This window comes from Oreochromis niloticus, linkage group LG7, assembly GCF_001858045.2.
Source record: "Oreochromis niloticus isolate F11D_XX linkage group LG7, O_niloticus_UMD_NMBU, whole genome shotgun sequence".
NCBI lineage: Eukaryota > Metazoa > Chordata > Actinopteri > Cichliformes > Cichlidae > Oreochromis > Oreochromis niloticus.
The window spans coordinates 41279759-41292642 of NC_031972.2; the positions used below are offsets into that span (position 1 = coordinate 41279759).

General features: G+C 41.1%; 1 protein-coding gene across 2 annotated transcripts in view; it reads right to left on the reverse strand.

Moving 5' to 3' along the window:
- Positions 1-12884, reverse strand: part of met (MET proto-oncogene, receptor tyrosine kinase) — a 68968-nt gene that overhangs the window by 11358 nt on the left and 44726 nt on the right. For both annotated transcript variants that reach the window (XR_266438.4, XM_005454185.4), the window contains exons 11-14: positions 7290-7499; positions 4926-5075; positions 1161-1314; positions 483-617 (exon numbers count right to left, since the gene is read on the reverse strand). Coding sequence is in view for 1 of the 2 variants with exons in the window: in XM_005454185.4 (XP_005454242.1) it covers positions 483-617; positions 1161-1314; positions 4926-5075; positions 7290-7499 (649 nt within the window). In the remaining variant the exon portion in view is untranslated. The remainder of the gene's footprint in view (positions 1-482; positions 618-1160; positions 1315-4925; positions 5076-7289; positions 7500-12884) is intronic.

Sequence of the window (12884 nt, forward strand, 5' to 3'; positions counted from 1 at the left end):
CAGGCCATGGTGAAACAGATTAAGAGGTGACTACTAAAAATGATAATTGCTTAAAATTAATATGTTTGGAATGCTAATCTGTATCATGGTAATACATTTAAATTATTTGATTTTTATAGATAGTAACTAATCAAATCAAATGCATTATCAAAGAATCAATCACAAACTAACAGAGAGATGACATAGCTCTTTGGAGCTCTATAGTCTTTTTATTACGAGAGATTAAAATGGTTAATTACCTGTGTGTTTCTAGCGCAACAAAGAAGGTGTTTCTGGGGAGCAATAAAACGCTTCCTTGAAATGGACAAAACTGCTTAATTCATCAAGGCAAGGGATGTTAATTCACAACATGTACAGTAAGGCATGCATGGCTAGCATTAGCGTTCAGCCCCACGGTGAGGGAAGCAGAGTAGATAGGAGGGAGAAAGGTGGAGTAGGAGAAGAGGTTGACAGGTGGGGAGGGGCTTATCTGGTTGACGTACCCTCCAGCAGGGTTGTTCTATAGTCGACTGACTCGTGGGAGACCATTTCGTTAGTGGGGCTGACACTCCTCGCGTTAGCCAGCCTGTCCAGATGCTGGATGTGACCCCGGCCATCATACCACACCTCAGACAGATCTAGAGACAAAGGGCAACGGGATGTAGAAAATGTAATGGAAAATTCAGTGGAAAGGAAGGACGAGGAAGGACAGAAGAAGAGAAAAGATGGGTGTGTGGGGGTGGGTGGACAGGAGGGAGGGAGAGACAAATTACTGAGAAAGGCGAAGCATTTCCACCAGTGCGCCCCTCAGACAAACTTTTAAACGTCAAACCGACCAGGCAAAATGAAACCCAGCAGACACACATGCACACAGGTTAGAAGACACAGTGAAGTTCATTTGCAATTATTAATGTATTATATATGCACATTATTAATACTTTTCTTAAATCACTGGTGAGCTGCTGCAATCTAATCAAACATGTTAAAGGAAAATGGCATTCTAGTCATTTAATAAACTGTTCGAATTTGTGAGTACAAGTCATAATTAAAATAACATTTCGGAGCAGATAACATTTGGACGAGTTGTAAAAATAATGCTGTTATACCAATGTCCAGGATCAAATGGCTCTAAGCCTCAGAACCCGGAGTGTCGTGGGCTCTGTGACCCTCTTTGGTCTTACCATCAATGTGTTTGTTCTTCTTCCACATCAGCAGCGATCCCAGCAGCAGCAACAGCAGGCTGACGCACACGCAGCCCACAATGAGGCCCGTGTAGTCCTGCTCCTGTGCCAGCGTCACCTTGCCAAGATGTCTGATGGAGTCCGCCTGACGCCACTGAAAATGGTTCATGGGATAAACAATATGATCAAACTGTCATCCACTAGAGACCCCACTTTGTGCACTTTGTTTGCTTTACACTTAATTAATTTCAAACTTTCTAATAAATATTACTTTCAGTATGACAATTAAAGTGGACATTTTTCCTCAAACAGTTACATGCTGGAAGAACGATGTAGCAGTGTTGGTGAGCAGCAGTGTTACCACTGTGAGTGTAATCGAGTTCCTGACATATCAAATTGGAGACAGGGCTCATTATGCATAGTTTTTGTATGAATACAGCCTTTCTCACCATGTCTCAAGTTATCTTCCCAAAATAGCCTTGCAGCCCTTGCTCTATTGACAAATAGTTTTATATTTATGTCATCATAAGAAGCAGGCATGTGTTTTCTCTTGTGTTGGCTCTGCTCTTTACTCTTTTGGGGTTTATTAACACACCTGACCATGAGGTTGACGAGCATTTTAAACAATAATTAAATACTACTGGGTTGACTGATTTCCTGTACAAGTTTTCACAGTTCGAGCATTTGCTTGAGGTAGCACCTCATTTTTCCGTGTTTCTACAACAAAGTGGTACCATTTAGGTCTTCGAAGGATCATTTTACTGTATTTCTTAGTATAAAAGGAACATTAAGTACAGTACTGTGATTACTTGAGCTGTAAGTGTACATTGATTACACTGATACACTTCATCAGAGTAACAACCTAACAAAAGATGAAAAAACTCATGACTTCTGCAGCACAACACTGCTGGTGTGAGTGGACTGGAAACCAGGATCTGCTTCTAAATGTTAAACATGATCTCTCATCTTAAGCTTATTACAAATTAACTTTCCTACAGCTGCATAGGGCCATTTTTCTAATACTTATAGACTGCACTATGGTGTCTGTAGCAAGAAGCTTGAATAATAATGACTATCACAGCAGACATGATACATACGCTATGTCATGCATGCATATATGGCCATGCATGCCACAAAAGCTTTTAAAAGCATGAAGCTGGCACTCAGTCATACACACACACACACACACACACACACACACACACACACACACACACAGTCTGTTGCCACAGTCTGCAGCCAGATTACATCAGTGATATTGCTTCTGCCATTATTAGGTTCTGTGGAAATGAGGTTTCCACTGCTGCTTGCTGCTGCAGATGGGATGATGTGTGTGTGTGTTTGTGAGTGTGTGTGCCTGTCTGTCTGTCTGTGTGTGTAAATGAGACTGTCTGGACATGTCTGAAGGTAGGGGATATATGAATGCGAATATGTGTAAGTGTGTGTGTATGTGTGTGTTGGTGTCTGAAGGCTTGTGGCGCTAAAGGATATTGGCTGACCCTCCCCTGAGATAAAAGCTTTCCTCTGAAGTCCAGTTCACAAGTCAACAGTGATGAGCTAGATAGCTTTCGGTCTGGAGGCGAGTGGATGTTATCTCTAAGGATGACATGAAGAGGTCTATAGCTCAGCAAATTATATTAGTTTGTATCACAAGAGCGGGCATTTCTAAATCTACTATGATGATTGAAGGGCTGTTCGCTACAACGAGGAACACTAAAATTCTCGAGAAACAAATAATTGAGTTGTACTTTCTAAAATCTGTCGAGTAAGAACCTTAACGTGCCATATGATCATGGTGCGATATATGTTACTGTCAGATCGAACAACATCACTTTTACGACACTTTGCAGTGTTGCAGGTTCATTTTCAATCTAAAAATGCAAATTAAATATCTGCAAAATAATTCCGGCCAGATTGTGCTCGGGTGCATACCGTTTTCTTTAACAATCCTGCATGTCAGGATAAAAACCAAACCATGAAGTCCAAAGAACTACATGAGAAACTGCAGTTGAAATTGAAGGACAACATTCATCAGGCAGTTGCATAAAACTCTAATAGGACTGTTCATCATCATCCAATTCCGCCACTGTAATGAAGCATGGTGATGGTAGCATCATGCTATAGGTTGATTCTCAACAGCACGAGCAGGGAGACAGGTCAGACGTGAGGGAAGGATGAATGTGGCCAAATAAAGAGAGATCATATGACTTGAAACTGTGGCCATGACAATGCTGGAGTAGCTTACCCAGACTTATGCCATAGAACATTTGCTGAAAGACATGATGTGACAGACTGATAGAGTTCAAGACTGTCCAAATACAGTTGTGCAAAGCCTGCAGACTTACCCAAGAACATGCCAAAGGAGCCTCAAAAATGTATCAATTAAGCATCTGATATTTAAAAATGCAACATTTTTAATATGCCCAAAAACTCAGTGAGCACACTGGAGTGTATAGTAGGAGCAGAAGTGACCTCAGTGCTGATGTATATTCAAGTGACAAGACAGCTGTTGGTTGAGGCTGTTCACTCAACACACTGTGTAAAAGACTCTTTCTGAGCTGTTTTTTTATTAGGGACCGCATTAGAGCAGACTTATTGAAGTTTCCTGTAAATGATCTGGAACACTGAAGGAATGTAGTGTTTCCCATGAGTCCTCCCAGCAGACAATGGACTAATGGCAAAATGGTGTGGTTAAAGCTAACTGATGGCTCCTACAGTGATGTTAATTTTCATTTTATAATTTCTGTTATTACTGCTACTACTAATAAATAATAATGATGATAATAAATAATATAAAAAACAACTTAAACCTGAGCTAATTGGTATTAAAACAAAATTTTATGAAATATAAATAAAATACTAATGGAAACAGAAAAAAAGCTGCACATACTCTCTCCATCTTTCATCAGAATATATTACTGCTCTGTGGCGAGTCACCCTCGTTTCCTTCAGAAGCAGGTGCTGTTATATGATATGATACCTTTTATTGCTGAAATTCCTCCTGTGAGCCTAATAATACAAACAGAGGGGAGCTTTCACAAAAATGCACCATAAGTAGTTTTATGGGCTTTTGTTGTATCAAATCCATTCACCTCCAGACTATCTTTTAGAATTGTTTCATCATCATCCTCTGGGAACTTGTGCAGGTAGAAACAGGGTTATGACCGGTAAGTGGCTAGTTTGTTACAACCAACATATTTCTTCATCTCTGGCCAATATTTCACTGGAATCCTAGAGATGAGTGAGACGGGTCACGGCACCGTGCATTGTTTTTAAGGAAATGAATACAGACTGAAATATTTAGCTTGCTATTACTATGTGGGGAAGATGAAGCAGGACGTCAGTGGAAGTGGGGTGGAAGGGGGTTAATGTGCAAGTCTGGTGTGTTGATGCATGTTTGTGTTGAACTCAGTGAAAAAAAAAGGTTTTATTAACTGAGGTGTTAACTGACTGTTGGACACTTTGAGTGGAGGTATAGAGGTGCGCTGCCAGTGTACTTATACATGGTGTGGTTTCTCTACTTTTCTCCACTTGTGTCTAAATTTTTAATTTAGGATTTTTGTAGGTTTTAGGGACTAATGTGTAAGTGTTTATTTTTTGTTTTTTGACCATGGAAAAAGCTAAAACTGGGCACATAGGGCTGATAATAAACAGAATATAAATATCATTTTTATTGTTTTTATTTAAACTAACACTTGATTCCTTATTTGTGAAGCCATAACAACGCCAGTCTCTTAGTGGCTGTGTAGTGCACATTTTTCTCACCTCCACCTGCAGCTCCTTGGCTGTGGCAACCTGTAGCTCAGTGGGTACGATGCACTCCAGAGTGTTTCCGACTAGAGTCAGACTTTCACAGCTGTGGTTGGAAACGGTGAGGACCTGACAGTTCATTGCTTCCCTGTCCATCCGATCGCCCTGCAGTAGAGCGAACAGGGGTGGAAAGAGAGAAAAGAAGGATTAAGGAGGGAGCGAGAATAGGAAAAAGAAATGACATTTAAGATCAAAATTTTCCAAAGGTTGGTCAACTTGAAGATTGAAAGAGGACTCAACAACATTGCACCAAACTTTAATACTAAGATAAAGATTTACATATTTAATTAGCATTAATCAGTTCAAGTAAGTTAATTTTACAGTCCTCTTGTGCATTTGCAGAACTAATTCTCTCGCCTGGAGCCAAATTTTGGAGGCAAATTCATGGCTTTTTTTGAGGGCATACTGGAATTTGTAAGCAGAAGGCACCGAAACCAGAGGAAAGCATGCCAAAGCAAATGAGGTGCATCCTTCTTCTTGGCAGAGTTCATCATGACTCATAGTGATTTAAACCAGTGAACACAAACTGGACATCTTATTGGAGCTGATGAGATTAAGACAGAGCAACTTATTCTAGCTGCGTGAACCCTGGTGGGATGACAACAAACACCCCACTGAGATGTGACTGGAAGCACACGCAGCTGCTCACCACGTGAGTGTGAGTGCGTTTAACCGAGTTAGAGAGCATGTGCTCTTTGACGGAAAGCTGTGAGAAAATATTGGCGCTTAATTGGCTCTTCTGTCTCCACTCATTTCCTACTCTAGGATTCTGTTGTTCCCGCATGTTCTCTGCTCGTTCTTGTTTTTGTGATTTCACATCTCTCTCTCTCCCCCTCTCCCTCTGGCTCACACACAGACATAAACACACTTGTTTGAGTGCAGCAGAAGGCAATAAAGAGAATGATCACATTCCTTGCGTGACAGCTTGGGTTTTTCCAATTTGATACAGAGTGGTAGCTCACACCTGTTCCTGCACTCTCACACACTTTCCCTCTTACGCAAACACACACACACACACACACGCGTGCACACACACACACACACACACATAAAACGCTTTGTCTGAGAATTTGGTCAATTATGCACTCGCTTGCAATTACGTTGCTCACAAAGACAATACAAGTTCATCCAAACCACTTCTAATGTTGTGTCTCCTCCCCATAGCGTGACTATATTATAGACACTGCAAAGAGGGGTTAAAGTTGTTAAAAACAACAGCACAGTACCAGTCCCTCTAAATAAACTGTTACAATGAAAATTAGAAGTGATCAGGATAGTGATAAGAGCCTGGCTACGAGCCAAAGCCAACAGCCTGGTTCCTTAACATGCTTCACACTAGTTCTGTCAGTCAAAGGTAAATATTCCTTTATTTGGCTGTTATTTGCAGCCATTTGAGGCTACAGTTATCAGATGGTGCTAAATGAGCCCAGCATCTGCCTCTTTAATGGAGGCCACTGCGAAGCAGGGTTATCAGATGTCGTTAAATGCGGCCTGTTTCGGTGCAATGACTGGTACCACCTCCCCGTGGGTAAAAATGGGAGGTTTGTCTGGGCTGAACGGGGGATATATGTTGGGGTGTTGGTGGATTTAGCATCAGGGGCAAGGTCATGTCTGGGAAAAGAGTGAAAGAAGAAGAAGAAAAGAAAAGAAAAAAAAAACAGCCAGGGTCCCATGCAAGAAGTTCAGCACAGCTGCCATAAACCATCAACAACATAAAAAAAGGGACAAGGGGAGAAATATGTATTTCATTGTGTTCCTACAACAGACTCGGGGGACTGTGGTGTTCAAAAAGCAGCATTAATATGTCAAAAGCTTTGCCCTCAGCAGCAACAACAATGCAAGTCAATAGAGAGCATGCACAGAGAGGTACAACAGTGGAGGAGGGATGGGGATGTTGGTGTGGAGGATGGAAATGATGGGAAACTGACTCTGCATCCTGTTTTTCTTTCAGTATTGTTTCCTTCCCCACTTGACCTGGACCATGGGGGGCTGTACGTGTGAATGTGTGTGAGCACTGGGAGGTAAAGTGCAGGAACTATGGGGTGTGAACTTCCACCTGTCTCAAACTTGTCAATCTAACTTGTGAACTTAACAATACAGAATAGAATACAAACACTAATGATTTCTTCTGTTTTTGTTCTATTTTTCTTCTGCACCTTTGTCTTGCTCTTGTCAAGCGAGCAAAGCATTTCTTGAACTTGAAACTGAAATTTGTTGCGGCACATAAGAAGAGATTTTCTTAGCCGGGTCAATTTTCACTGAACACTGCACTGAAAGTTCATAATGTTAAAAGTTGGTTTATTGTGCAAATCTCCTCACTTTGAGCTCCACTATGCTCTTGTTGTCCTTAGAAGTGAGCTTAGGGTCCTGGAATAGCGGGTCTTCCACATAGATCATATCCATCTGTTTAGTTGAATAGCCGTCCAGGACAAATGACACCTTGGTGATGACCGGCGGCTGCATGCCCAGTTTGACCAGAGAGGGTGTTGTGCACTGGATGGAAGTCTGATTTTCACCATACACACAGCTCTGGTGGAAAGACAGGTGGGACAATAGACAGATAAAAATGCATTAGACCACTGTGGAAATGCAGACACCTTTCAAGATCATTTTAGTTCATTGAAAAAACAGAACAAAACCAAAACCGTGACTACTCAGGTACTCTGGGGAAAAAACACTTTCCTTGTTAAACTCCAGGGTGTTTCTTTTATTAAGAAGCTTACAAGCTCTGATGTAAGGTTGCAAGGAATTAAGATAATAATGTCTGGGTGATCAGAGACACATGTTCACAAATAAAGGAATCCAAGTTATTTGTAGACACAATATCAAAATATATCTTACTTTGTCCAGATTTACGTACTGTTTCTTTTCTCTGTATCTGACTACAGAGGAACCATTCAAATGATCCAATTTAGATTCATGGAAATCTATCCTCAGCTTGTTGTGACTTAAAACAGTGTAAAAAAAAAAAAAAAAGCCATTCAAAAATAGTCCGAACTGCATAAAACCAACTCCATTTCTTGACTGCTAGCTCTAAGCTTAACCTTTAATGATACATAAAGAGCAGCAACCATTAAAAAACCACAACAAATGAGAGTTGATTTTTGGCACCTCTGACCCAGTCTTTAAAATTACAGACACACATCTGCACACATGCAACTCTTCAACTACTCTAGATACTTGGTAATGGTTAAGCTCTTGATTCAGTCACTCTGTAGAACAACGATGTAATAATTCTTCATTTGGGAGCTTCTCTTACACTTACATTACATGGGACGGTGCCTGCTTTCAGCCACTGCTGTGTTTACACGTGTGGCCTAGGGGCACAACAGAGTTTTATCCTTTGTTGGATTCCACCCACATAGGCCTCACAGCTTTTGTGCTTGCTAAGGCCCCCAGTGAGAGACAGACAGCTTGGAAAACAGAAAACAGCCCTTTTCATTAAGGTGTGGCAGAGTTTCATGTTGTTTAACGTTAATAAAGGTATCCAACAGGGATTGAGACACTGAGGCTGACATCTCCAGGCAGAGATCTAAACATGATGTGGTTGACTTAAGGTCTAAAGCCGGACTTTGTGTCTGTGTATATCCATATGATGTTGCACGGTGTGCTTATTTAAGGGAAACATGAAATGTTAGAGTGCTACAGACTCACGTAAGGGAAATCCACTGCAAAGAAAGTACGACAGAGGTCAGCAATAACCTACTACTATGCTGAACATCTGCGTGTTGGTTTCTGTACTAGCAAGTAGTCTGTTTTTAAATGCTGGGCTTTTTTGTTAACATTTCTGTGCAAGTGTTAATTTATATAACTTTGGTCTACTTTATGGTGAACAAAACTTTTGCTTGAAATCTGTCAAAATGTAAAGTGTAGCTCACATCTTGCACAAAGAATCACTGAGCTGTCCACACTTTAATAAAGCACAGGGGAAAATCTGAGATGTGGTATATCACTACAATTGCAATACTAATCTGAAAGCTGTTTTTCACATGCCTTCACATTTAAGCTAATAGTGATTACACAATGATTTGCTAACTAATCTTTTCCCTGTAACCATGCTGTTTTATTTTTTGGACTAAAGAAGACAACACTGGATTTAGGTTTATGTCCAGACTCTAATACTGAGGTCAAGCTTACAGGCAGAATAAAAGAAAGGGTTTAGCCATTACACAAAGCAAATACCCATGGAAGTGACAGAAAGCCGTCAGAAAGTGTGATGGCATCATATTCTTCCATGTAGGTGCTCACAAAACAAACCACATTTGCTTGTCTGTGTGCTGAAAGATCAATGTTGATATTTGCTCTTTGGTAATGATAGACTGTGTTTATCTTCTGGGTTACAAAAGTAGATGTGCCCTTGAGAGCAGGAGCAGGAGGTGGAAAAAAACCTGCTGTGCAGGCACACGGATGTTTTTGTGAGTCTTTACTGTCATTTAATGGTGTTCTTTAGGGACACAGACAAGCACCATGGAGATTTTTAACTTCTATTTAATCAGGAAGTGTAACTCTTGAAATAAAGAATCTCTCTTGTGACAGTGTCCTGGTGCAAAATGGGCAGGATATAGCACGCATGGTTTTCAGTCGCTCTAATAGTGCAATTTTTTTCCCCCTGAAAAACAAAGAATCACTTTTAACACCCTTTGTATTTTCAGCCTTGAATGCCAGTTATGTGACACTTAAAGAGACACGTCAATAATCATTGAATAATCACCGAGTAACAGCATAACAAAGAACAGGTGTTAGACAAGACCACAACAGCCAAAAGAAGACTAATATTTCCATTTCAGTAGCACACGTCTGTTCCAGGACTGCCATGCTTTTCTGACTGAATGAGATGAGGAGAGCAGCAACAGCATCGAATAGAGCTGATTAAATCAGCATGAGATGGGTTGCAAAGCAGCTTGCAGATGCACAGTCTTATGATAATGGATCATGTGCCATGTTGTTTATATGTTTGGCTCCTCCCATTAGAGCTAATGTGTGTGTGTCTTTTTCTCCCCATCCTCCAAAGTGTGTGTTTGTGTTGCCTCAGACAGATGAAGACTGCTGACTGGCTGATTTGAATAAGTGCCCGAGGCTGGATTGGATGATTGTATGCATAGACGCCTCACCCCTTGTCTTCGCTACACTTAACCAACAGCCAGCCAGTTGCTAGGAATTTTGAGTCTCTGTGTGAGAATACTGGACTAAAACCTTAAATGAATCCTGCAAATAGTTCACAATTATTTCAGCGGCTCCCAGTTAATAAACAGTAGACTGGGTTCCCTTTACTGTAAGCAACAGGGAAACCTGAACCAGCTCCAAATGCACTTTAAATGGGACCTATTATCATTTTACTTTATTTCCAGAGCCATAGAATGTCAATGACATCTTGCAATCTGAAATTATTATGTGTGAAAAAACCAATGGTGATGTGAAAAAGACAGGTCTGGAGATTATTTATTTTTTTTAAACTTTGAGACAAACAATTGAAGCAACTGCCAATAAGAGCAGGATACAGGTGATTAGCATATCACCTGGTAGTGCAGACATTAGAGGGTTATCTACGCAACTGGAACCTGGAATAACTGCTAGTGACCAACCGTCATCTTCAACGCGATATGAGATGAGTGACTCACTCCCTGTGTGGACTGGGTTTTTTTTCTACTTATCTCTAATGATCTTGGCTGCAAGATGGTGGCGTGCATGGACGCAGCGGCTCACTGCTCTTCACGTTTGGTGTTTTTTATCTGTCAGCGAGAGCAATCATCTCCATGGGTGTGGGCAAAGAAATCTCCATGCACCCGCTGTTCAAATCATTTGTTTGCAAGGAGCAAAGAATGAGAAGAACTATAGAATAGGCCCCTTTACACTTTAAGATTTTCAGTGTATTTTCTTCACAATGGGAGGTCTGAATTCTTAAGACTATGACTTGAGAATAAAGAACCAGCGTTGCTCATGGGGTTAGACCAGTTGGGAAACAATGTATTATAGAGTCAGTATAGTTTATTATACGCAAAATCACTTGGCAGACTGGCTGAAATCTGACTTCTAACATACTGACTGATATCTGCCTCCCTGGAGAGGTGCCCTGACTGCAGGAACAGCAGTACTGTTGAAGTGTGGCTGAAACTTCCTCACACATTTGCCAATCTGATTCCCTGGTGAGTAGCCCAAATGGACACACATGAACGCACACAGAGGAAATGTGCATCTGCAAATGCTTAACTGCAGAGATAAAGGCACAAACACAATCAAAACACAAAAGCAAACATAAAGTGTGTGTTAGTGTGTGAGGGTAGCTCCTAGGTCTCATAACAAAAGCAATCCAATGCACCTCTCTCGTCTACATATCAATAAGGAGCGGACAGAATAGCACGGAGGGTAACCCCCCTCCTCCTTGCCTCCCATGGGTGCAGTGAAAGGAAAAATATCCCGTGAATTAGTGGAAACTGCAGTCAGATTCATTGTTTGGTTGATGTCTCCTCTTATTTAAGGAGAGAAGGTGACGGGCTTTAAGTTGGGAGCAGCTGTGAATACAATTGCTGGGCAAGCTGGACAGCAAGTGAGCCAAGAGGTTTACTGTGGGGTGATGAGAGAACCAGCGATCCCAAAAACCTCTGCTGTCCCCGAAGGATCATTAGTGTAACAGCCTGTGAAAAAGCCAAGTCATAACGGAGCTCCCACGTACAAAAGTGCTTGTCACATCAAGAGTGATTTATACCAGAGCTGCTTCCTACCACACTGCGTTGTGCGGTCATACACTTTGGGTTTAAAGACTTCACTTCAGCTGCGTCTTTGCTCGGCTTTTTAGTGTCAGTTTTATTATTTCTCATTTTGCCTTTTATATAATGCATTTTGCACCCCCTTAGACACTCTAAGACACTTATTTCTTTTCAGTTGCTGAAATGAACTACACTACATTAAATATGTTTATCTATAATATAATGAACTCTTTGCTTTATGGGTTATCAAATAAACACAAGTTTATTTGAAATCCTCAAAATCAGGTTTTGGAACTGTTCGTTATGTTTTAGCCCACAGATTGACAGATCTGGCATTAATTACCTGTTTATTGTTGACAACAACTGTCTCGTTTTTTCTTGATAAATGGCTTGTACCGCTTTTATCTTACGGCCTCGTATTTTAGCCACAGCGCAGGTCTAAGAGGAACAAATACTTTCAGACACCTACCAGCTGCGGGGGGCCATGGGAAAGTAAAGAAACTCTGTGAGGCATTCAGGTGTCAGCTGGAAGGATTATTTCCTTCAGGATGAGATAGGAAGAGGAGTCTGACATGAAACAAGCCAATCTGTGAATTCAGGCAACAGGTGTCTGGCTGCGGTGAAGCCTCCAGTTAAACCAAACTATCTGTGATGGTGCAGTACAGCAAAGCAGTCCTGGCATCATGAACTCCACTCCCCGAGCTTTGTGTTAAGAGTAATGTGAAAATTCACAGATGACATTTTGCTGTTTTTTTGTGTGTATATGTAGCCTCCTTTGACTTTGTGACCATGCCAGCTTTTCACGATGGAGCATAAAAGAAATCTCTTTGATGTTTGTGGGAAAGCTGAGATTGGCTGAGACTGGGCTTTACTGGAGATCTAAAGGCCAGATATCAAGTCAACACTGGCTGTTTTTTTATGCTCTGGCTCTAGCTGAGACCCCTAAATCTCTGCTGTTGGTTTCTCAGTAGGTCTTGGTTTACTTTCTACAACCTGTTTTAGTGTTAAAATCTCAGAGCTGAAGATCTCATCTGATTGGATGGCAGGTTTTTCTATCAGGGCGAAAGATCATTCTTTAACAGCTTCTTGGACACTAAGCTGATCACATGGAGTTTTCCAAACACAGTTCTAGAGGCATGACACGCCGGCTCACATTACTCTTGGCGATAGAAACTTCTGCGTTGTCCATTTGTGAAAGATCCTTGCAATG